This window comes from Gossypium hirsutum, chromosome A04 (genome assembly GCF_007990345.1).
Source record: "Gossypium hirsutum isolate 1008001.06 chromosome A04, Gossypium_hirsutum_v2.1, whole genome shotgun sequence".
NCBI lineage: Eukaryota > Viridiplantae > Streptophyta > Magnoliopsida > Malvales > Malvaceae > Gossypium > Gossypium hirsutum.
In genome coordinates this window covers 77,065,192-77,092,332 of record NC_053427.1, presented here as the reverse complement: position 1 = coordinate 77,092,332, position 27,141 = coordinate 77,065,192, and the positions used below count along the sequence as shown (strand labels likewise).

Here is a 27,141-nt window from a genome sequence, read left to right as displayed (position 1 = left end):
TGTTTCTCTCGTAGTATTTGTAAAACAGTTCTAAGATGTTGCTCATGTTCAGATTCAGATTTCAAATAGACTAGAATATCATTAATGAAAACTACCACAAACTGTTCCCAATATGGTTGAAAAATACGGTTCATAAGATCCATAAAAGCGGCTGGAGCATTTGTCAATCCAAAAGGCATTACTAAAAATTCATAATGTCTATACCGTGTACGAAATGTTGTCTTTGGTACATCATTTTCTTTCACCTTCAACTGATAATAACTCGATCTCAAATCAATCTTTGAAAAGACAGAAGCTCCTTTTAACTGATCAAATAAATCATCAATACGGGGTAACGAATATTGATTCTTGATTGTCACCTTATTCAATTGTCAGCAATCAATACAAAGTCGCATATAACCTTCCTTCTTTTTGACAAAAAGTACTGGAGCTCCCCACAATAAAGTGCTAGGGTGTATAAAACCACGATCCAATAAGTCCTACAGTTGCACCTTTAATTCTTTTAATTCCGTGGGTGACATATGGTATAGAGGTATTGACACCGGAACTATACTAGGATATACTTCAATTGCAAATTCAACCTCCTGATCTGGTGGTAATCCTGGTAACTCTTCAGGGAATACATCAAGAAATTCACAAACAATTCAAATTTGACTGCATTGGCTTTCAACATAATTTGAATTAATAACATAAGCTAAGAAAGCTTCGCAACCCTGATGAAGAAGTTTATTAGCTCTAATCGTTGAAATAATACAGGTTGACCCACTGGTTTGAATACCATTCACATCAATATTTTCTCCATTTTCACTTTGAACAATAAACTTCTTTTTACAACAATCCAAAATTACCCCATGCTCTGAAAGTCAATCCATTCCTAAAATTATATCAAAATCGCCAAATGGCATTATCAACAAATCAACAGGGAAGATTATGTTATGTATCATTAACGAACATCTCCTACACACCAAATCCACTAGCACAGTTTGCCCCAATGGACTAGACACCGCTATTGATACTCTAGACATCTCAGATTTTAAACTTCCCGACTCAACCAATTTTGTATTGACATATGAATGTGAAGATCCTAGATCTAATAAAGCATAAATAGGTTTCAGATATAATAAAATATACACGTCACAACATCATTTGTATCACCCTCCTCACGGGTCCGTATAACATATGCTTGAGCTGGTGTTCTAACCTCTGATTGTTGAGTAACATCATCATTTCCTTTTTTAGCACCACCCCTGGAAAACGAACCACTTCGATTTGATCATCGACCTCTAGAATCAGGTACCGATCTCTGTGAAGTAACTAGTGTAGCATTCTCATTTTTCAGACAATCTTTAATGAAATGCTCTGTAGATCCACAATGGAAACAGCCTCAACTCAATCTCCAACACTCACCTCGATGTTTTGTAACACCCTTCGCCCGTATCCCTCGCCAGAACAGGGTTCGAGTTGTTACCTGACTTAAACTCAATCAATCACACAAAAACCGTGCCGTAAAATTTCAACCAATTTAAAACTTTTCTTTTCACATGCAATTGGTCCCATATATGGGCTTACGAGGCCCAAAATATACATCTGGGGTGGTTCGAGACCCAACCGAAACTCATGAAAAACTTAGAAAATCTCTTGCATCAAAGCTTCACACGCCAGTGTGGGTATAGAGCACACGCCCGTGTGCTACTACCGTGCATACAAACTTGAAAAACTTAGGTGCAGGGGACACATGGTTGGACAACATGCCCATAGGGGCAGACCATATGCCACACACGGTCTAGACACACGCCCATGTGTTTACCCGTGTGGACAATTACAAGGCTATTTTCCAAGCCATTTGTCACCCTCGCAACATGTGCACATATACTTATCCAATAACATACAACATGGCATAAATGAGCTCTTAAACATCTACAAACGTTATGCTCAAGTCATTTTATTATGCAATAAATACCATAGAATTTGCTCACATCACAAGAGACAGTATCATACATATATATGAATAAACATTTAGGTCCACAACATCATTAGCCAACATAGGCCAATTCACATGGACAAAACACTTTATCAATACAAGCCAACACCTTTGGCTAGATTATAATATCACATATTCAACATTAAAACCCTATACATGCCATAGACTCGAAACACTAGGATTTACTTCCACTAATAGCGTGAACTCGACAGTGTGGTAATATCTCTGATAGCCTCCAACCCGAGCAAACCTGGCAACCCTAGAGAACATGGGAAAGAATGGGGTAAGCTTTACGCTTAGTAAGTTCTTAAGAAAACAATTAGCAGCTCATTTATATGTTTTATCAATGTTTACAACATATACTCAAGTTCACAACAAGCTGTCTTCCTGAGCAACAGTCACTAAATTATTTATAACTGGAGCTACGAAACTCCAAATCAATTGACGTTAATTTTCTCTAAAAATAGACTCATATATCTTCTATCCATAAAATTTTCAGAATTTTTGGTTTGGCCAATCAATACCAGATTTTTCTTAAAGTTTCCTCTATTTCACTATTTGACTAATCTGACCACTCTTCACTACGAGTCCAATTTCTCATTGTACAGAATTCAAAATATGTTTTCGTTGATTTCATTTGAAACTAGACTCATTAAGAAGTCTAAGAATATAAACTTTATCTTATAACCATTTTTGTACAAATTATAATGATTTTCTAAAAACAAAATAGGAGACCCCGAAGTCATTTGATTCTGTCCCACGCCACTTCAAATATCTCATTATCAGCAATTCTTTTGCTTACATGGTTTCTTTTATAAGAAACTAGACTTATTAAGATTTAATTACATAATTTATTTAGCTTCTAACTCAACTCCCACAATTTATGGTGATTTTCCAAAATCAAGTTACTGCTGCTGTCCCAAGTAGATTTATTACAAATTTACTCTTTCACACATTCTTTGCATTGATATTATTTAAACATGTATATCACCAATAAATTTCATCACATATCTATACTTTTACTTAAGCATAATCTCAATACAATACATCATGCTCAATGATTCGCACACAACCATTCAAATTAGCAATTATAAGGTGGTTCTGCACATAGCCCACCCTTATCGATAATTTACGATGGTTTTACCCTTACTCACATATATGACATAGACATTTTCACCTATGCTTCTCAATTCACATTCGTGATTCAATTCCAATCGATCTAACATGCATAAGTACATATCGCATACCTGGCCAACTTAATGTATTGAACGAATTCAATTGTCGATTTAACACAAGGTCTCATAGTTGAACATAAACATGAAACCATTTCTCATATGTACGATTCACATCAATCATCAAATTCATTTAATTCACATGTACATAATTAGGTTGTTCGTACCTGAATAATTTACTTTACGGAATGAATCCACATATAGTATTAGCCCATAGTCTTATAGCACCACACTTTTAATAATTCACTGGCAATTTGCCTGTTAGGTAATAACCTGATTTCATCACCGGCCATAAGCCTGCTAGACCTTTAAGGCTCCGTTCGGCCTTGCTTCTGTGATGGGCTTTTGCCCAAAATCACTTTTTTTCTAAAAGCATTAAAGAACAGCCTCCATCTTTGACCATTTTTCAACTTAACAAAATCACTTTTTTACAGATGAAGAAGTAGCAAATCTGCCACTTTTTTTAAGCCAAAAGTGCTTTTGGCATTATGTGACTTTTTTAGCCTTATGTTTTCTTCTTTCCAGCAGACTACAAGACTGCTAAAGTTATAATAAATAATTAATATTAATTACTTAGAATTTTTTAAAATTAATATTATATATTAAAATATTATCAATAAGTTATAATAAATTATTTTTTATATTATTACTAAAATATCATAATATTAACTAATTTAAACATTATTTAAATACATATTTGTTACTTTATAATATCATGTCTAAAATGAACATTTTATTTCTCAAAAGCACTTTTTGACAGCAATACCAAACACTCAAATTTTAAATTAAACTTTTCAAAAGCACTTCTCAAAAGTACTTTTCCACAGCACTTTTCAAAAGCACTTTTTAAAAGCATTGCCAAACTAGCCCTAAGTCTGAATTCATTCACCGGCATTTCGCCTGCTAGGCTTGAAGCCCGATATCATTTCACCGGCATTATAGCTTGCTAGGCCCGAGGCCCGATATTATCTCACCGGCATTATAGCCTGCTAGGCCCGAAGCCCGATATCATTTCACTGACATTCTAGCCTGCTAGGCCCGAAGCCCGTATATCACATTTCGATAAACAATTCACCTGTTCTTTCACACTTTCATAACTTATACTTCAATTACGTATAACTGAAACACATATCTATGAACAAAGATTTTCATCCTTTCAACCACATAGGGTTTAATTTCTACATTGGAACACATATCTTAGTACATCATTTAATAGTATCAAAGTCGACTAGATATGCTAGTCACATACGGCTCATAACTTTAATTTAATATTCATTCAACACAAAGAACATATGTATATATATACATATATACAATCAAACATTTCTTAATTATGATTATTCAACTCTTAAGCATATAACATGATCAAACACAAACACTTAAGAACTTACCTTGGATTTTATCGAATAACTACGGATTGACTAATCGACTAGTTTCGCTTTCCCTTTATCCAAAATTGGCTCCTTATGCTCTTGAGCTTAATCTATACATTCCCCATAGCCGAATGCCTTAGCTTCATTTTCTCTTTTTTTTTTATGGTTTTCGGCAATAATTGGGAGAAAGGATGGGTGTAACTTTATTTTTATCACCATTTTCTATTATAAAAATTCATATTTCATCCTATTAATCTATTAAACATTTAATTCTTTAATATAAAAGACATGAAATGCCCATCATCCACTAACTATTATAATGCTAAAATAAAATGCATATATTATTTGCACCATACTTAAGTTATAATATAAAATGCACATATTGCTTATCATTCCCATCATAGCCGGCCACTACAACTAAAGTGGGAAGTTTGACATGCAAATCATCCTATTTTGCACTACAATTTATTTGGCCACTACAAATTAACCTATCACATTTTCAAGAATTTTCTCTTAAGTCCTATTTCATAATTTCACTCACAAATGACAAAATCAAAGCATGAAATTTTCACACATGCACTTTCACATATAATAAGCACAGAATATAACATTTAATTATTTTTATGACTCGATTTTGTGGTTCCGAAACCACTTTCCGACTAGGGCCAAATTAGGGCTGTCATATGCTTTTTCCCACAATGTTTATAATTTGAAATTTCAGTGTCCCGAGATGGACCTCGTACACTCCAGTAGAGACTGTCAACAGTTTTTTACGGTTTCTATCACCTCTATCTGATTTAAAACTCGATCTCCAACTACCACAAGATTCTTTTGATCTTTTAGGTTGCGGGTTTAAACTAATAGCTCTAGAACGTTTCCCAAACGGACAGATATTTTCAGCTTTTCTATCAAGACCTAATATTTATTCAACTATTTTTGCCCTTTCAACTAAATTTGCAAATTCTGTGATTCTGTGCAATATCAGTTGCACTCGTAACTCATCACGAAGGCCATGCAAAAATCATTTACAACTGTCAGCTTTGGTTGGCACAAACTCAACAGCATAGCTATTGAGTCGTGAAAATTCCTATTCATAATCAACTACAGACAACTCACCTTGTTTTAACATTAAAAACTCTTGTTTTCTGTCTTCAATATACAATTCACCCACATAATTCTTTTGAAATTCTCTTTGAAAGAATTTCCAATTTACCTGTTCTGTGGGTACATGACGTGTTATTGACTCCCACCAAACATATGCTTCTCATTGCAGTAGAGAAACAACACATAGTAAACTTTCTCGTGGAGTACACTCAAGTTACTGCAATATTCTTTTTGTAGATTTAATCCAGGTTTCAGCTGTAGAAGGATCGACTCTTTTCAAACCCAAAAATTCAGTTGCACCATACTTAATTCTTTAATTGGAGCTTGACGAGCAGTAGGAGTAGATGTCGTAGCAGATACAGTTCCTACTACTCGCTAAAGAGCATCAATTATAACTCTACGTAATTGTGAATTATCCCTCTCTCTAACATTACCTCGTTCGATATTAGGTGGTTGATTACCCACTGGGTTAACACTCAATGACAACTCTATTTCATCTAATTCACGAGGCTCTTCATCTCCAGTATATATTTCTTGATCAATATTATTAATATATTCATCCGACATTTTCAACTACAAAACAAAGACAAATATATATATCAGCATCCAAATCCTTCCTCATTTCGACTTAATTATGGCATGTACCTCTAGACTCAATTTTAAGCTCAATTTAGTCTGAGAATCAGCTAAACCTGCATAGCTCTGATACCACTAATTGTAACACCCGAAACAGGGTTACAGAGCATTACAAGACTTTTCAAATCAAATATGAACATTACATAATCATTTAACATACACATCATAATTTATTCATATTGTCCCTTTTATGAGCCATCGGGGCCCAAAATATATATTAGAAACAAATCGGGTACTCTAGGAATCTTTTACGAAATTTCAAAAATTTTTCTAGGTGCAGGGGACACATGCTCATGTGTTAGCCGTGTGTCTCACACGGTCCAGTCACATGCCCGTGTGTCTGGCCGTGTAGACTCAAAATGAACCTTAGACATCAAGTTTATCCTTCCCTGCAACCTTGAACACCAAACAACTTAAAAACAAGTAGTTCAACCAATTCAAAACACCAGCGAATACCTTTAAAATATATCAAAACAATCAACCTAGTTACCTAACCAAAGTACCCTCATAGGTACTTCAATTATATTATCAAAACATTTCAATAAGACACCATTCAAAACCAATTTAAAAAAATGCCAATTTCAATCCAAATTTTCCTATATCATGTTCATTTATACATTAACTTAAGCATGACATACTATAGCCTCAACATAAACACATATATTCATATATATAATCAACCAATATTTACTTATAATCTTATTTACAATCATTCCACAAAATAGTAAACATTTAGATGCCTTAGGTACATGCCGACACAAAAAGAAGTATATATCACCACATTTTGAGTTTAGGATTGTTGATGGATGCTGGATCAATAACCAAATCAAGTACCTAACCTGCGCATGGAAAACAACTGTACGCTGGGTATAAACTAAGTGGTATTTCTATAATCCGAATGATTTAAAGTAAAATAATAAATCATACACATTAAATCATACAATAAACATAGTCATACCATTAATCAATTCATAGATAAAGCATTTATAACTCATTCAATTCTTATCAATTTGCTATCGCAAATAGCTTTTTACAATATGAACACAATTCATGTGTCTCGAACCATATTTCAATTCATCATTCAATATCAATCATAACACTGTTTTATTCAATTACCCCTATTAACAAGACTCGGACTCGGACGGATATATGGATCCAACCAAAATACACTAGTTTGGCACCCAGTGCCTCATCGGATAATTTGAAGTAATAAGTTGACACCCAATGACTCAACGGCCATGCCGAAGTAAATTGGTTCCCAGTACCTCATCGAATTTATCCGAAGTATTAATTTGACACCTAGTGTCTCATCGACTCGAAGTCGAAGTATCCCTGAACTCTTTCAATCCTATGGCATGCCATCTATATTCCACTCAGCCCGATACAGTTAATAGGGTTTCCAATCACTTTTCAAATACAACTAATATTCATTTCAATTCGAATAATCAATATATTCAATATATATATACCAATTCAATCAATATAAATTCAATAAATTCATTACATACTAAATTAATACATTTAAATTGTAAACACAATAATTCTCACATCAACACTTACCATATACATTAAATAAATATTACAACAATTAAAAACTAGCTTCGGATTATAGAAATACAAACCAGAATTTTTCGAGCTACTCCTCGTTGACTTTTTCTTTTCCTTTGTTAGTCGAGATTTCTGGTACAACGTTAGCTACGGAATTGAAACAATTGAAATTCATCAATACAATACGAGTTCACATTGAATATTTCAATTTTTATTCAACTTTTTCCCAAATTCCAATTTAGTCCCTAAACTGAGATTAACTTTATTTCTTTAAAACTAATTTCATATTTTCATTAATTTCCACTTTAGACTAATTTCAACTCTCTAATTTCACTTATATCCCTAAATTTTGAAAATTTCTCAATTTAATCTCTATTACTGAAAACTTATAATTTATTTTACAATTCAATCATTTTCTCAATTCTAACTTAAAATTCTATCAATTTAACCCCTAATACTGAAATTATTCAACATGAATAACATCTAAAAATCTAATAATTTCTAAAATTTCAACATGGATTAAGTAATATTTAATACTACGATTTTAAAAATATAAAATGTACAAGAAAAAAGATTATTATCGATTAAGCTTTGAACCTTAAAATCTTAAGTTTTTCTCCTTTTTCTTTCTCCCTTTTTCCTTCTCTGTTTCATTTCGAATGTTTCTTTCTATTTCATTTATTTTATTTGTTTTACTTATTTATTTAATTATACTAATATAATATAATAATATAATAATATTTACTTAAATAATAAGTAAATAATAATTATTACAAATATATGTATATAAATGTTACACATGTCATTACCAATACCAAACACTTATTAATTTATGGTTTAATTTCCTATTTAGTCCCTTTACTTTTTCTTTAATCTATAATTCAATTTTTACCCTATATACAATCTAGTCCTTATACCTAATTACTCTTAATGTAGACAAATTCACCTATTCAAAACCTAATTAACGACACAACTAATTTTGTAAATATTTAAAAATATTTACGAATCCATTTTACGAAAACGGAGACCCGAAAATACACTTTCCAATACCCATGACTATCGGGTCGTTACATGTAGCATTCCTTGCTCGGGTTTAGGTATGAGCTCAGGTAAGAGGTGTTACATCTATATAAAATCGTTTATTAATTTAAAAATAAAATTGATTTATTCGGTTACTTCGGTTTGGATTCTCAAAACCGAAACCAAACTGACTTAACCATTTAAATCGGATTAGGTAACCAAAATAACAAAAATTTTACAATTTATTTGGTTTGGTTTGATCGATTTTTTCTAACTTAACCAACTTTTTGCACACCCCTTGTAATGAACCGAAAGTTACGGTATCGGAAATTGAGTCTTGAATACTGTTTCCGTGAAATTAATTCATGAATATTTATTAGAAATATTTATGAATTATAGTTGAATGGTTATTTAGTGTTTAATTAAGTAAAGTAGCTTGAATTTAGTTTAAAGGACTAAATTGCATACGAGTATAAAATTTTAATTATAGATTAAAGATTAGTAAAGGGACTAATCTAGCAATTAGACCCTAAGTGCCATGTGTGTGAATGTATGATATAACATGTGTAATAGTTGGTAAAGATATTAAATGTGTTAAAGTAGTTTTTCTTATAGATTAAGTTATTTTATTAGAATAATATTATATTATTAATATTATTATATTGAATATAGATTTATGAGTAAGTTAAAAAAAAGAAAGAAAGAAAGAAAGATAGAAAGAGTTACAGAGAGCAAACGTGAGAAAGAAAGAAAGAAAGAAAGAAAGAAATAGAAAAGGGAAATTTGAGGATTAAGGCCCTAAAGCTTGATTGGTAAGATGTTTTAGCTTATTTTCTTATAATTTTTATGTTTATGGATGCCTAATTCAAAGTTCTACATGTATGAGGTTAAAATGAAGAAAAATAGAAAATTTTTAGATATTGATTTAGTTGAATAAATTGAGGTTTTATGGGTTAAATTGATAGAAATTGAAGTTAGAAGTGAAAATTGAGTGATTTATTAAAAGAATTCTAAGTTAGGTTTAAATAGGGATTAAGTTGAATAGAGCTCAAAATTTATGTTTTATAATGAATTTTATGAGTTAGAAATTGTAAATGAGTTGATTAAAAGAGAATATGAAGCTTAAGTTAAAGAAAAAGATTAGTAATGGAAAAGGATGAAATTGGAATTTTTGTAAAAGTTTGATAGAAAGTGAAAATGTGTTTTATGAATTAGTATATTGATGATTTTTAATTGTATGATTGTTAGTAGCAAACGTAGCACCGGATACGTCATCAAAGAAGGGAAAAGAGAAAGTGAACGAAGATATCGATTAAATTTGATAAATAGTGGTTTGTATTTCTATAAATCGAGCTTAATTGTTATTGCTATATTTGATATTGATATTGTATGAAAATGTGAATGAGGTAAGTATTTTTACCATATTGAAATGAATGTGATTTTGAATACCCTATTAACAGTGTCGGGCTAGTCGGATATAGTTGACATGTCATAGGAATTGGAAGTATTGGGATATCCCGACATTGAGTCGATGAGACACTATGTGTCGACTACTGTTAAAGTTCCGGATTTGTTCCTATGAAGTACTTTGTGTACTATAATGTTAAAGTTCCGGATTTGTTCCGATGAAGCACTATGTGCTTATCCCGGAGTGTGGGTTGGATCCGTGTATCCGTTAGTATCCGAGTTATGTTAATAAGGGTAAATAAAGTAAAGATTATTAAAGTACTGATTGATATTGAATAATAGCAATAATGTGTTTGAATTACCATGTTTTAAAATTGATTAAGCTATTGTTTATAGAAATACCACTGAGAGTATTCTCAACGTACGGTTTGTTTCCGTGCGCAGGCTGGATACGAAAGTATAAGGACTCAGCATACAAGCCGATCCCCGAACTCAAATTGGTGAAGTTTCTATCTTTTTGGAAAATGGCATTGTACCTAGGATGTCTTTTGGTCATTTTGAAAGTATCTAAGTTGTTAAGTGATATTTTGGTATGTTTTGTAAATGTTACCAAAACCTTAAGTATGGTGTGTTTTGATATGTTAGTGAAGAGTAATAAGAGGAAGTGTTGGTAAATATTGTAGAGAGAAGAAATGAAGATGTTATAAACTTAGTTATCAACATTTTATACTAAAACAGATTTGGACAATAACAGTAATCCAACTTTGAAAATATACCAAAAATAGTATAAAGTGAATTAGATGGTGAATAAAATATGTAATTGAAGCTTAATGAATCTGTTTTTATATGGAAGAAACAAAATAGGTAAAAGAGTTGTATTTTATGAGATATTTACGTTTTGGTGAAACAGGGTTAGAGCAATTTCTGGATTCCCTATTTTGACTTTAGAAATTCACCATAAATTGTGTATTAAGAATTAGGACTCAAACTTTATATGTATGGATTCCTTATTCAGTCTATTTTTAATTGAAACAAATGACATAGTCATTGGATTTCTGTACAGGAAGAAATTTGATTCGTAGTGCACAAGGGTCAGAGTAGCCAAACCCTGAAACAGGGGAGACTTTTTCTATAAACTGTACTAATTGGCCTGACCAAAAATTCTAGAAAAAAATTAGTAAGTAGATATATGAGTCTAGTTTCAGGAAAAATTTACGGAATTGAATTTCGAGTTTCGTAACTCGAGATATGATTTTTTTAGCAACCGTGACGCAGATGGATAGTTTACTACGAAAACTGTTTAAGTGCTAAGATAAGTTTTGTAATGTCTCCTGCTTGACATCCGGCAACGGTCTCGGGTAGGGGGACGTTACACCCCTAGCATTTTAAATTGTAATTATAAAATACATATATCTTATATAGGATTGGGCTATTCAACTTCTTTTATTCAGAATGTGGGCTTTGCATAAATATAAATTTAGTTGCAGCATTCAACTCGCGAATAACCGCTTGGCCTCGTAGAAAGAGTATTATGTTGGTAGACATAAGAACTTTAAATCGTTAATATTAGATATAAATTTTAAAACTATACATGAATTTTGATCATTGTGCAATCTAATACATGAACTTTGATATGCAACAATTATATATTTAAAAATTGAACATCGATAATGATTATATAAAATATCGTAAAGTAATACACTTTTATAGGAATCCGTAGTTTCTCTGTCAGCTTTGCAGAGAGGGCAAATGGCATCATTAGTTGATAGTCTCCTATCAAGAATGTCTTTTGTAGGAAGGTTGTTTTTACATATTTTCCACAGAAAGATGATGATCTTAGAAGGTATCTTTAGTCGTCAGAGATTTTTTAATGCAGATTGTTGTTTACTTTTAAGAGTAACACCGTGCTGTTTCTTGTAAATTTGAGACTAAGCGCTTTTGATCGAAAGGAAGCCTTAAGGTAATTTTTCCAAACAATTTTATCTTGCCCACCTTGGATAGAAAAAACCCTAGTGATTAGATCAATAGCACTATCAGGGTAGAGTGGTTGTAAGGCTTTTGATTGATCAACAAAGAATTTGTAGGGATTAATAAAACAATTTGCCTGTGGGTCAGATTCTTGATGCGCAATTGTGTCAATCAGCGATTTGAGCAGGTTCGCTGAGATCCATCTATTTTGACCGCTCCATAATTAAATATCTTTACCCGTGTTACAGATATCACTATCGGTGAGAATGCTTTTCCACACCTAAGAATCGGATGGTTTCGGTTTCACTAGTTCAATAGGGTATTTGCTGCAATATATATATATATAACTATAAGCATAATATTTAAGTGAACTCGCGTTAATAACATATTATAAAACTAAATAAAACTTCCGTAAAAACAGGAAACGAGGAAAATATAAAATACAAAATGAGATAATAATTCTTCTTTTCATAAACTCTACTTATAAGATTTCAACCCCTGAATAATAAATTTAAAACCCTTTTTTGTAGTTATAGGATCCATAAATTCCTGAAAGTTTTGGGGACATGAACTTAATGAATGAATTTACAGCAATCTGATTGATTTTTGTAATCCAAATGATTGTCCTGCATTTTGCAGACTGCAGCACCATGACGTATGCATCAATTGTTCTCATTCTATACACTGAAACCAAGGGGACACCCCGACACACCACTTCTCCAAATTTACCTGCATCGCATGCATTAAGAATGCCACAAGACCAGAACTGAAAGACTTCAGACTTGCGTACAGTGAAATAATGGAGATTCAAGCCGAACTAAGAAAGGGGCTTAAGCTTAACTATAAGCTTTGACCAGTTACCTCAAAGTTAAGAAGTATTTCAACAAGCGCAGAAAACGGATAAATAATTTACAAACTCCTAGTCCTAGATAACTCTCATGCAATCACGGTTCAGCAACACAAATGCAAACTTACATGAGTAGGCTGACGATAGAGATCAAGGGCGACAATTGAATCTTAGGGAGATGATATTAACCGCTTCAGACCAGTTTTCTGTTCAGTTGTAAGCTTGGTAGGGAACTTGACGTTGAATTTAATTCTTAAATTTCCTTTCTTTGAAGGCTCCTTGGGAATGGGCATTCCTTCACCTTTAACAACTTCTTCATAGGTTGGATTGATGATGTTGTTAATAGGGACTGTGAGGGTCCGTCCATCCAGCGTTGTCAGCTGTGCTGTATAACCAGTTAGAGCTTCCACTAGAGATATCTTCTGAGTTAACATAAGATCATTGCCATCCCTCTTGAACACACTGTGAGGTTTCTCATCGATGATGAAGACAAGATCAGAAGGAATAACACCTCGTTGCTCGTTTCCCTTTTCTGGAAATGTTATTTTTGTACCTTTTTTCCATCCTGGCTTAATCTGAATAGTAAGAATTTCCTCCTCCGTACTAGGTCTCCTGTAATGGAAACATAAAGATCATTGTATTAACATTAATGTACAATATCAAACAATTCCCTAAAACTACAAATATAAGATTTCTTTTTGGCCACACTGCATACATATGGTTATAATTAGGACCTTCACCCAACCCTTTGTTAACTAACTTGAGAGGTCTCATGGTGTTAAGCAAACGAACACTCAGTAGTAGAAGCATGCAAACTTCCAAGACTTAAAGTAAATTCACATGATTAAGAGCTAGTTTAGCATTCCTCTTGCAGTTGAAAAATGCTTTTGAAAAGCATCTAGCAGCCAGCATCTTTAGTTGGTTCCAAAAGCACACTCTATAAGTGCTTTGGATCACAAAATCCCTTTATTTAGCATCACTTTGTTCATAAAAAGGTACTTTTGAACAGCCAAAAGCAATGGTAAACACACCCTAAGTTAAGTATATATAAAGTTGTGGTCAGTAAATCCAAAGTAGTGTACCTAAAAGACTATCGGACTGTGGATGATCTGGTTACATTAAACATAAGAGCAAAGTTAATCGAGGACGAGGGACATACCACCACAAATCCACCATCATGTTTATAATGCATAAGTCATCATTGGCTGAAGCCAAGTTTAAAGTATTAGCATAAAGCCAAAATATAAACATAAACAAGAGAACATAAAATGGAATCTAAAGTGACCATCAAGAAATCTGCAAAGTTCATCATAAACACATATATAAACAAAGAAGCTTCATAATCAATCTAATCTTCATCAACATTGAAGGAAGTGTAAAAACGAAGCTTGTTGAGAAGGGAACAGTAAAATAGCATGAAATAATCATAATATAATACCATTAAATTCACATTTAAATTGAATAGCTGACCAGGAGCACTTAAGTTTCAAGTAGCTTAAAAGATTGAAACAGAAAACAAAAAGAGGAAAAGGAATGAAAAACAAAATCATTTTGCTAAAGTTGGTGCATTGTTATCACCATTTCCCCATAGAAAACATTCTTAATAAAGCTTTCTTGTGTCAAATGTTGACTAACTTAAACTTGTACCGAGCATTAAGATCTTAAACGAGAAAGTACACAATCAAATAGCTATGAGAAGTTATGATGATCATCATCAGATCTCAAATAATCAAAACCATAACAAGCCAGCACTAAGCATCATCATCATGCAGCTTTATCATCATACAGAAAACAATCAATCATTTTAAATGATAAGAATCCTATCATCCTAATAAGAAGCAACCTTATTTTAAGCAAAAAGCCAAACTTGGCAACATCTGTAAACAATAACATCCCTTGCTAATTAAGCTCATGTGACCATAGCTTGAAAACAGTTAATTCTTCATTCTCTAATGCCTACAAACCTTTCACAAGCTACAATTATTGATGTTCTACATTACTTACAAGTCATGCTCAAAACCTAATAAGAATTGAATTTAGATCCACATATGAGTCAAGCCGAAAGGCGAAAGCTCCCTATTCAAAAAGAGAAATCAAAGAATGAAAAAGTGAATAACTAAGCATTACCAATTAAATATAACCCCCCCCAAAAAAAAAACTATTAAGTATGTTAACTAAAAATAAAAGATTACCCGCTAGCATCGGTAACATCCCTAGAAATCTTCATTTTCTTGGTCGTCCCTTTATATAGATCCTCCAAGCTGCAAGGTAATGGTTGTTCAATAGCGGGTCCTTTACAGAGCATAGTTGTAGAACCCTCCCCAGCTCCACCCCTAAACGACCCGAATATGTCTTCCCTAAACATGCCCCTGGGGAACCCCGACATCCCAGCACGTGACCCGCCCATATCACCCATCCCTCCAAACGGACTCGAAAACCCGAAAAACTCCGAGAAAATATCTTCGGGGTTCCGAGGATTGAACCGGAACATCGTCGGGCCAGAACCCCCGTCCGCCCCTCCAGGAAACCCTCCCGCACCCGGAGGCGGCATCTGGCCTTTTAACCCTTCTTCCCCGTACTGATCGTAAACCGCACGCTTTTGGGGATCGCTCAAAACCTATAATTGATTAAAAACTTTCCATTACTAAAAATGATCAGAAATAGGAAGAAAAAAAGTTAATTACATCGTAAGCTTCGGAGATTTGCTTAAATTTGGCTTCAGCTTCTTTCTTGGATTTAGGATTCTTGTCGGGATGCCACTTCATGGCCAGCTTACGATACGATTTCTTCAAATCTTCATCATTAGCATTCCGGTCGACCTGAAGAATCTTGTAATAATCAACACCCATTCTTCACTACTGCTGCTGTTGGCTAATGTTCCTCTGTACTCTTTGAGCTTCAACTTGAGTTGTTTGCATACGAATTATATGAGACTAATTTTAATAGGCAACGGCCCATCAGCTAAATCCTCGCAGGCTTACCATCTTTTCTGGCCTAATAATCAATTTTCTCCTTAATAACCAAAAATGCCCCCCACATTTGCAATTCATCACATAAATATCCAAAAATAAAATAAAATTTATAAACGAGGCCTTCTGTTGGTTATTAAACATGTATTTGTCAGCATATTATATTTATATATAATTGTAAGATTTTCATCAAATTGATATTAAAATAAAATCATCAAATTATGGTTTTTGGATTTTTAATTTGAAGACTGAATTTTTATAATTTAATTTAATTTTCTATTAATTTTAATATTATCTTATGACTTAAATTACTAATATGGTTTCGTTATATACATCGACTAATGTATTTTTCTTAAATAAAGAAGTTAAAATCATAAGATTAATTTGAAAATTTTTAAAATCACGAATTAGTGAAAAATTACAATTTTTTATTGAAAGACAAAAAGGTAAATTACACCAGCAGTCATTCAACTTTGATGCAGCTGACAAAACAGTCACTCTGATTTTAATTCAGTCACTTAACTTTTAAAAAATAATAAAACAGTCACTAACATTATCGAAAAGTGACAAATCAGTCACCCATTAACATTTTCAGTTATAGACCTAACGGGACAAGTGACTTGGCCAATTAACTAGCTAACGTGGCCAGTTAACTTGCCACGTTGGATAAGAAAAAGTTGAGTGATTGTTTTATCCGTCCTTCCTTTTCCGTTTTTTAATAAATGGCCCAATATGTTTATACTTCTTCTTCTTCATCCCAATAATCATGCCGTCGACGCCTCCGCCACAACCATCTTTGGCGTCACCATCATTGACCTCCAATCCACCATCACCCCCCAATAGAGGAGCCACCACGATTGGGATTCAACTGTCTTTTTTCTACAGCACAAAGTCATTAACTTTGAAAAATCAGACTGAAATGGGATTGGAGACAATTTGGGGTCAAACTATTAGTATCCACAACCAAACCTGTGAGGGGAAAATTCTCTAAAGCAACATTATCAAGTCTGGGATATGATATGATATAAACAAAATGGGAACATCCAGACAAAATCAAAAGCAAAACAAAATCAAAAGAAGAAAAACAAAATAGGAGAAACTCTATGGCCAATATTATCAAGTTGCATAAAACAAAATAAAAAACAAGGGGAACATCTAGACAAACTAAACAATCGATTGAACCCATGATTTTCGGGAACAAAGGAAGCGATTCCTCCAAAGGGACAACCAAATGTTGACAAGTGATTCTAGATCGGGTTAGTGATTAGCAAGATCCCAAAGTTGAAATTGGACTTGGTATTGTAACAAAGGGGGATGAGAAATGGATTAGAAGAAGAGCGGCAGAGATGGTCAGCGACGAAAGCTAGGGTCAAGGTGAGGTAAGCCCAATCCTTGGAAAGGGATTTGAATTGGGTCACGGGGTCAGCATCTCCATTTCCTCTCCTCCTCCTCTTCTTCTTCTTCTGTCTAAACCTTAGGTTGGTGCTAAAAGAGGCTATTTAAATTGGTGCTAACAGTCCAACTGGCCGGTTAATGACAACAAGGACTTGGTTAAATGTCATATCACTTTTTTGTTACGTCTGTAACGAAAAATGATTAAAAGAATTGTTTTGTTATTTTTCGAAAATTGAGTGATTGAATTGAAATCAGAATAACTATTTTATCAGTTGCATCAAAGTTGAGTAAATATTAATGTAATTTACCTAAGACTAAATTATATTATAAGCACTAAATCTTTGAAAAGACAAAAACCATGATTTGACCTAAAATGTAATTTCCAAAAAATTATGGATCCTTTCCGACTGTAGCTAGGGTCTAAGGATGTTGAAAATAAATCATAATTTTTTAAATATAACATAATTAAAGTTATAAAAGTACTGATAAATTTTATAATTTATATCTCACAGAACATTATTACATTTGTAATAATTCCTGTACTTAAATAATATTTGTAAAAATTATGAATATTGTCATAAGTTAACATAGTAATTATTATTTTTATCTGTGTTATTTCCCAAAAATTTGTTGATTCTATGGCCATAAATCGGGCTGCGTTCTAGATACTTGACATTAGACCCGAGTGGGGAGAAAGAACGAGCATATGTTTAGTCTGTCTGCCACTCTTGGTGAAGGACATGGACAACTAGTCCATTATTCTTTTCAATACTAGGTCATGTACAGAGGCCATAACTTCAATTCATACGAGGATTCTAAAACTTAGGGCGCTTGGCTGCGGCTGGTGCAACTGGGGCCTTTTTCCAACTGACCATTCCCATTTTCAGGCTGGTTCTAACCAGCAACAAACACACATATTGAATGGCATAACATGCAACTCAAGATGAAACAAAACCAAAGCCATAAACTCATAGAGGCAAAGCTTGTGTAGAGCCTAATCACTGTAAAAAACACATTAGTATAGTAGCAGAATGCAGAGAGACAAAGTGTTTTACTTTATTTCTAGCAATCTTAAAGATCTAATTTTAGATAACGAAACAGATGGCTAACATTTTAGCCATAAAATTACATCCCCTGTATGAGAGACTCCACTTTAACTATGATAACTTGGAACAACAGTGCACTGGTGACGGTGGTTCAACAACCAAAGGCTTGATCCCTCCTGCAAACACCATCAAACCTCTCCACAGTCAGTTCAATGCTTCATAACCAACAATACCAAATTATCACTACTGATGTTTACAAGACATGTATAATAAAAACGTTGGACGGGGCTCGGTGTCTCTTAAAAATTGTTTTGTGAACGAAGAAATAGGTAAGTAAAGAAATTGAACTCCATTTAAGGGTGTAGTAATGTCACTTTTTGAATAAAGGCAGTATATATATGTCAAAATCCAGCAACACTTCACTATTAATCAAATGACAACATACCATCAAACTACAAATGACGTAGTCCATGTCGTCACCAACCATATAAATGGAAATTAAATTATCATAGAATCTAAAAGCCAATCTTTTAATACTTCATAAAGCATCATTGATAAAATGAAAAAGCAGTCAAACCCATTCCCAGCTAATAGATATTATCAAGGGGGTTCATGCTTTAATGCTAAAATAACGATAAAAAATGTAAATACAGTGAAGTTTCTCACCTTCACTTACTAATCAGACCGAGCTGCGAACCGCTCAACCTTCTTATCGTTCAAATTAAGGCCAACCATGGCCTCACCGAGCCCACAGCTAACTTCCGCAAGCATGTTGGGGTCACTGTAGTGAGTGACGGCCTGAACAATAGCTCGGGCACGCTTAGCCGGGTCACCACTCTTGAAAACCCCAGATCCGACAAACACTCCGTCACAACCCAACTGCATCATCAACGCCGCATCCGCCGGTGTGGCCACGCCTCCGGCGGCGAACTGAACCACTGGCAACCTCCCCAGCTGCTTCGTTTGCATAACCAAATCGTAGGGAGACTGGATTTTCTTAGCGAAGCTGAAAACCTCATCATCATCCATGTTCCTAAGGACCCTAATATCCCCCATCACGGATCTGACATGCCTAACAGCTTCGATAACATTCCCGGTCCCCGCTTCTCCTTTGGTTCGGATCATCGCGGCTCCTTCTCGGATTCTCCGGAGCGCTTCCCCCAAATTCCGGCACCCACAGACGAAAGGAATCCGAAAATTATGTTTGTTAATGTGGTTTTCTTCGTCGGCGAGGGTAAGGACTTCGCTCTCGTCAACATAGTCGATGCCAATGGCTTCAAGGATCTGGGCCTCAACGAAATGGCCAATACGAGCCTTGGCCATGACGGGAATGGTGACAGCTTGCTTAATTTCTTTGATGAGTTGTGGGTCACTCATCCGCGCCACGCCACCTTGGGCTCGGATGTCGGCGGGGACTCGTTCAAGAGCCATGACGGCGCAGGCTCCAGCTTCTTCAGCGATGCGAGCTTGTTCAGGGGTGACGACATCCATAATCACCCCACCACGGAGCATTTGGGCTAGGCCAACCTTGACGGAGAAAGGGGATTTGTGGGTTTCAGCTATTGCGCCGTTCCCATAAACAGCGACCACCCCAGTTCCTGCCATAGCAAAAAGAAAGAAAAGGAAGGAAGATATTAGGAAGGTATAGAAATGAATGTGAGAAGTGAAGATGGCGAGGGATAGGTTATTAATAAGGAGATGGAGGTGAGCAGCTCATGGCCCCATACACAGTGTATGGTGTTAGTAAGTAGGGTTGGACTTGGAGGCCACGCAATTTCAATATCCCAAACCAAGCAACCTCAACTCATGGAAAACTCTGCCTACGTGGTACTCAGGGTTCCAGTCATTTGTTGACAACTTTGCAAAACCACTGCTTTACGTTCCATAATCACATGACATCTCAAATTTTGATATTAATATTTTTAATAAATTTTTCCTTTATATACAAATCGTATTAAGGGTAAATTTAGTATTTCTTACAACCACTTTTGGATAAAAAATTTTGACTAAAAATTAATTTTTTTTACTAAAAAAAAGTGTTTTCGTAAAACATTTTTTTCCTAAAAGTAATTTTAAAAAATTTAAAAATATTTTATTTAACAATATTTTTATTTTAAAAATATTTTTTATCTCAAAAATATTTTTTATAAACAATGTTAAACTAACCCTAATTTCATAAATTTACATAGTGAGTAAAAAATTGTCTTATGTAAATAATAAAATTATAAAAATTGAATGACTACGTATTTTAAATTAAAATTCTATTATAGTATTATTTTATTAAAAATTCTTGTTTTTTAAAAAATAAAACTATTTTGATAACTTCTCAATTAAGGTTCTATGTTTTAACTATTTTCAATCTTCGCCGATGTTTGTATCATATAAAATAGAATAGTCAACATAAAAAGTTTTCTAGTTAATATAAAATTACCCCCTTATTCCCATAAAATGTCATACCAAATTTTTTTTCGTAAGACATTTTCCAGACTGATAAGGCTTTGTTCACTGTAACACCCCCATATCCAACCCGAACATCGGGTCAAAACACCGGGGAGTTACATTCTCTACTACATTATTCATTTATCAAATATTTCCTCATAAGCTTTCATAACTTTTCAATTTAGTCCCTTTTTGTCATAAAAGTTCAATATTCACTAATTAATCATATTAAATCAATTTTCTTTCTTGTTAACATAATTTATCTCATTGTTTCACATATCAAATTTTCATGTATTTCACTTTTATTATTTCATCCACATATTTTCTCAAATTTAACAATTTAGTCATTGTCATCATAAAAATTTCATATTTTTTCACAATTTCACTTTTACAATACTTTATGCATATTTCATCATCTTATAACGCATCCATTGAACTTTTATCATAATTTCCTTATTCACATATTAAATTGTTTCACACTCAAACTTTTATACAATTTTCAATTTAGCCCCTATTGCCATGTAATTTATTTTTCATCATATAAGCATTTTAATCAAATAATTCATTATAATATCCTATTTCACATAACAATTTTTCATGCATATCACTTCTCTTGTTTCAATTATAAATTTTACAAAGTTTACAATTTAATCCTTAACATCATGAAGATTTATTATTTACTATAATTTTACCTTAACATCACTTTGTAATTAATTCACTACTTCATTTAAACTCTTTATCATAAGTATCAAATGTATGTTTATTTTCATTGAAAACAATTTTTATAAAATATTTTCAAAAAAATCTACTAAATAACATAAAATATTAATTTTTTTAAAATAAATCATTGTCATTCAAATAAACTAAAACTAAATCAGCACCGATAATATCATGTGCCCATTGCAATCCAATGTCTTACATTTCGCCGGCCCCTGTTTCCTACCTTCCAATTTGCCAATAAACTAATTCCGATGGACCGAATTTCTACACGTGGGGCCGCCGAGTTGGGTGATTCTGCATACATTCTTCGTTTGTCTTTTACAATTATTTTATTATTTTAATTAATATTTATTATTAGTATATATTATAATCATGTAGAATACCACGAGCTCATTAAAAATGTGATCAACAAAAAAAAAAAAAAATTGAACTACTGATATATTAAAATTTCAAGTTAATATATATTTTAACTCCGAATTTATTTTTTATCTTATTAATATTTAGCTTTTTGGAATCTAATTGCTATTTAAATTTGTATTCAATCATATAATTTGATATCTTCGTATTAATATTGTTAGTTTATGTTGACGTGACATTAAGAGTCAATCCGATGGCGGTATATATACTCTCTCAGAATGTTATATTTCAAACATAAATAAAAAGTCTTTAAAGTATATAAATTAATAAAAAATATAAATTTTCACATCAATTATGAACTTTGTCTAAATACATTTCAGTATGAATAATCATTTGTCTAAATTCATTCCAAATGTATTTTTAATATTTTGAAAATATATCAATATTTAGGTTGTTATTATTTTGAAAATATATAAAATAGAATTTTATACATTTATAATAATATAAAATATATAAAAATATATATATGAAAAGCCTTTAATATTTAAAAAAATATATAAAATATATAAAATTTTATAATTTATAATTTATAAAGTTATAGAAAATTAAAAAAATTAAAAATATAAATATATAAAAAAACTAAAAAACTTTAAAATTTTAAATCATATAAATATATAAAATTACTAAAAAGCATTGAGAATGAATTGGGACATATTATTGTTCATATTTAGGTGTATCTGGACACATGGTTGTCTAGGTTATTTTTTATGAGAACTTTTTATACTTTTTTTTATTAATTTTAATTTTTTTAAAATATTATATATATTTTAGTTCTAAATAGACAATATAAATAATATGATATTTTATAAAAATAAAAAATATATAAAATTACTAAAAATTACATTTGGAAGACAACCATTTTATATTTTTTTTATTAATTTATATATTTTAAAGATTTTCTATTTATATTTGACATATGGCATTCTAAGAGACTGCCACGTATCAACACTATATTGACTATTAATGTCACGTAAGTACAAATTAATAGTATTAATGTGAAAGCATCAAACTGTATGACGGAATATGAGTTTAGCAACTAGATCCAAAAAAAATTAGTAGTTACTAAATATAAATAAACAAATTCATAGAACAAAATATATATTAACCTAAAGTTTAAATAAACATTATAATTTATACCATTATAAAACAATTCAATAACACAAATAAGAATTAATAAAGTAAGAATAAATGAATAACTAGACCAATTGACATTTTTATTAAAATAGAAAGAATTCATTAATAGAATAATATTATAAATTGTTTCGATCCTAATAATTTTTTCCTCGAATTGGTGACTCACATGATTATTTAGTAAGAAAAAATTAAAATTACTAACGTTTATGATAAAATGGGGAATAAGGAAGAGATATTAGTTCACTGTAAAGGAAAAGTGATGTAATGAAATTTATTAAATTTAATTAATTTAGTTTATAAATTTATAGGTTTGAAAAATTAATTGATTTGAGATGCATTTTTGAGTCTAAAAGTTTTTTGATTGATGAAAGAGTTATTTCTTAGTTTTGAAACGTACTTTCAATCATTTGATTTTGAGTTTGAGAACTCAAGTTATGAATCATTTGAGTGAAAACTGTATGAGCAATATTTCTAGACGGGATTATTATGGAAAATTGCAAATTTCGGGTTTTGATTCGTGTTTAAATCATATTAAGTTCAATTTTAAGTCTTAATTTTGATTATATATGATTCTAGTATTGTATTTATTAAGTTTTATATTTTTCGAATTTTAGGATATTTTTAAGTATTTTAAGTTGTTTAGAAGTTTTATGTTTCTCTGTCAACAAGAAAATTTAGTTCTACTAGAATTACTTATTCAAATTAATTAGTGTTACATTATACTTAGGAGTTTTATTTTGATGTAATTAGCTAGCTATATAAAGCTTCTTTATTATTCATTAGGTATGTTGTTTGATTATTTGATTAGTAAAAACACTTTTTGGAGTATTCTATTTTGCAAGATTCAATTCTTATTTTTATTTAGAAAATTCTTTTTACTTAATCTTGGTGAAGATTAGGGGGGATGTTTTTCACATTTCGAGTTAACAAAAACTCATTTTTAGAGAGTTGGTTAGAGCTATTAATTGAGTTTGTTGAAAAATATTTTCTAAAAGGTTCAATCAAACACTTATTCGTCTATCCATCTCATCAGTTTATCTATTTCATCTTCCATTTTTAATTTTTATTTATTTATTTTGATGTTTATTTTCATTTTAATCAATATACTTGTTGTTTTGTGTTCTTAGGTATTAAGAAAGTATCTTTCAAAGTTGGTTTTCTTCCTTGGATGCTTCTAGACATTTAATCATTCTTTTGGTCTCAAATCAACACTATTATTTCATTTTTCTTAGTCTTTTCTTTGCTTCAATTATTGATCTCAATTCCTCACTTTTTCTTTGTTATTTTAAGGCTCAAAACACCCTTATTATTGCCCAAATCATAAGAATCTATTAGAGCTTCTCGAGTTGAATCAAGCCTTCTCCTTCGAAACAATTTCAAATCATCTTAGGACTTTTGGGACATTTGTGGGTAGTGCCCTTATATCACAAAGAGTAATGAAGGGAAGAGGAGATGATGAGGGTACAGTAGGCAAAAAGGGGTTGAAAGAGAAAAAGAGGGGAGGAAGAAGTGGTTGGAGAGTGGAGGAAGAAAAGAAAGAAGATCATTTATTATAGGGGCAAGAAGGAACCTATCCGACCAATTAGTGGGGAAAAAGAAGTTAGTGAAAATGATGAGATCACTCGCACTCCTAGTGTTGGAGATGGGATGGGAGAGAAATAATGACCTAAGAGTAAACCAACACAAGAGGATAGAACTGTTCCACCACCGTCAACAAATTCGACACCCATGCCCTTTCCGAGTAGACTAGAAGAGAAGAAGAAGTGAGAAAATGAGGAATTTCTAGATTTCCTTAAGATGTTTAAGGCTTTGAATGTCAACCTCCCATTACTTGCTGAAATATGCTAAATTCCTTAAGGAAGTGATGTCTAGGAGAAAGAAGATTGGGAGAGAAGAGTATTTCACTCTTAATGCCGAATGTAGTGTTTTTGTGTCTAAGAGAGTTCCACCAAAACTCAAGGACCTCGGTAGTTTTACCATCCTAATAGAGATTGGAGATGTAAATTTTGTCAAAGCTCTTTGTAATCTTAGAACGAGCCTAAACTTAATGCCCTTGTCCATCTACCCTAGGTTAGGTTTAGGCGACCTTAGGGGAACTTCGGTAACCCTCTAACTAGCCAACAAGTCCCTAGTTCACTCAAAGAGAGTTTTTGAGGATGTTTTAGTGAGTATTCAAAAATTCATCCTACCGAATGAATTTATAGTTCTTGACTTTGAGGAGGATTTGGAGATACCATTCTATTAGGGACACCATTCCTAACTATTTGTAAGGCAACCATAGGTGTGGGCAAATAAGATATGACGACAGAAGTAGGTGGAGAGGTAAAGACCTTTAGGTGTGTAGAACCCGAGCCTAAGGTGAATGAATGTCCCCTAATATTGGGTTAGATGCGAAGGCATTAAAGTGTTATTCGATCATACGACTAAAATGTGAAACATTTGAAGTGGTGTGTGTTTGCAAATTCGAAGCCAAGGATGTGAGGCATCTGAGTGAGGAAGCGAGGCAATATGGCGAGACGATCAGTGAATCAACTTGTAGGACTAAAGAATACAATATGTTTGTTGGTGCCCAATACCTTTTGCAAGCATCACTACAAGGGTGTTATGTATCACCCCGAAAGAAATTTTTATCTTGCCGCATGTGGCAATTGAACAATCAAATTGTAAATATTTGAATTATTGAGCATTGACTCCACCTATTTTTAGCATTTAGATGAGGATTTTAATTTATGTTGATTTAATTTTGAACTTAGTAGGTCAAATTTTAGAGAGTTAAGAGAAAAATTGATAATTTTGTAAGTATTTCGGGGATCATTCAGTGAAATTACGATACCCAATAGGGATATCACGATTTCACAGACAGTTTGATTTAGGGCCAATTTTTTTTGGGCATCACGATATCAACCCTTTGGTATTGCTATACCCCTAGAATTTCAAAAATCAAAATTTTGGTTTTGCACAGTGGTATCGCGATACCCAGCCTTCGGTATCGCGATAAATCAGATAAAACAAATTTTGAAGGGTCCAAAAATAGGGGATATCACGATATACCCCTAGGGTATTGCGATATCCATGTCGGATTGGGCGATACTCAGTCAGGGTATCATGATTAGCATGTTTTAGGAGGCTATTTAAGCCTCTCAATACCCTAAACCCAACAATCTATTCATTTCCTTCCCAAATTTCCAACCTAAATCCCTAAAAACACTCCCCTCTCTATTTCCCTCAATCTCCCTCTTAATCTCCTCCATTTTCTTTACGATTTCTCTTTTCTTGTTGCTTTGTTCTGGTTCATTTCTTTCTTTTGTAGGTTCTATTATCTCATATTGCTTGGAGAACAATGACTACTTCTGGATGTACCAACGTCCAGAGCAGAAATCCTACACAAAAGATATAAAAGGCGGTATCCATAAGTATACCGATCAGGTTGTAATATAATGACAACAGAGTAGGTGAATACTCCGAGGATCGTACCAAAGAGAGGCGAGCACTAAATTAATTCTAATCTAAACATAAATGGATGTAATTAGTAATTTAAATGAATTATTTTACGATAAATAAAAAGAAAGGTCATGGTGATCTATACTAAAAATAATAATAAAAAGAAAAAAAGAAAAAAATCACGAGAAATCAAATAATAAGATATATATCAAATTTGGGCATGGGTGATTAGTTCACTTCAGTAAGCATAACCACATGTTATTTTGGGTTTTCTTGTTCAATCAACTAGTCAGTACCCCAACAGGATCTTTTGATCTTCCACTAAAATACTGAGTCGGTAAGAACTACTTATCTCGTGACCTCACAGTCCAAACCGGTCTAGGGTTAAGGTGTTCACAGATAGGCCATACCAAATTTGGGTTAATTCCCACCTTGATGATTTCCTAGGGTTGTTAGGCCTAGGG

General features: G+C 32.7%; 2 protein-coding genes across 4 annotated transcripts; both read right to left on the bottom strand.

Annotated features, from left to right (window-relative positions):
- Window positions 1-12,705: 12,705 nt before the first annotated feature.
- LOC107948588 (dnaJ homolog subfamily B member 13) lies at window positions 12,706-16,080 on the bottom strand. Of its 3 annotated transcripts, none has more exons than XM_016883196.2 (4): window positions 15,801-16,080; window positions 15,309-15,733; window positions 13,245-13,728; window positions 12,706-12,998 (listed from the first exon to the last, which is right to left on the bottom strand). In XM_016883196.2, exons 1-3 carry the CDS (start codon window positions 15,963-15,965, stop codon window positions 13,287-13,289), a joined length of 1,032 nt encoding a protein of 343 aa, XP_016738685.2. In that variant the 5' UTR covers window positions 15,966-16,080; the 3' UTR covers window positions 12,706-12,998; window positions 13,245-13,286. The 3 variants fall into 3 exon arrangements, with proteins under 3 accessions (XP_016738685.2, XP_016738686.2, XP_016738684.2); XM_016883197.2 differs by having other exon boundaries at window positions 12,706-13,035; window positions 15,801-16,067; XM_016883195.2 differs by having other exon boundaries at window positions 12,706-13,728.
- Window positions 16,081-18,451: 2,371 nt separating this feature from the next.
- LOC107948587 (probable pyridoxal 5'-phosphate synthase subunit PDX1) lies at window positions 18,452-20,370 on the bottom strand. Its single transcript, XM_041111400.1, has 2 exons — window positions 19,193-20,370; window positions 18,452-18,702 (listed from the first exon to the last, which is right to left on the bottom strand). The coding sequence occupies exon 1, from the start codon at window positions 20,129-20,131 to the stop codon at window positions 19,202-19,204; it is 930 nt and encodes a 309-aa protein (XP_040967334.1). The 5' UTR covers window positions 20,132-20,370; the 3' UTR covers window positions 18,452-18,702; window positions 19,193-19,201.
- Between the last annotated feature and the right edge of the window lie 6,771 nt (window positions 20,371-27,141).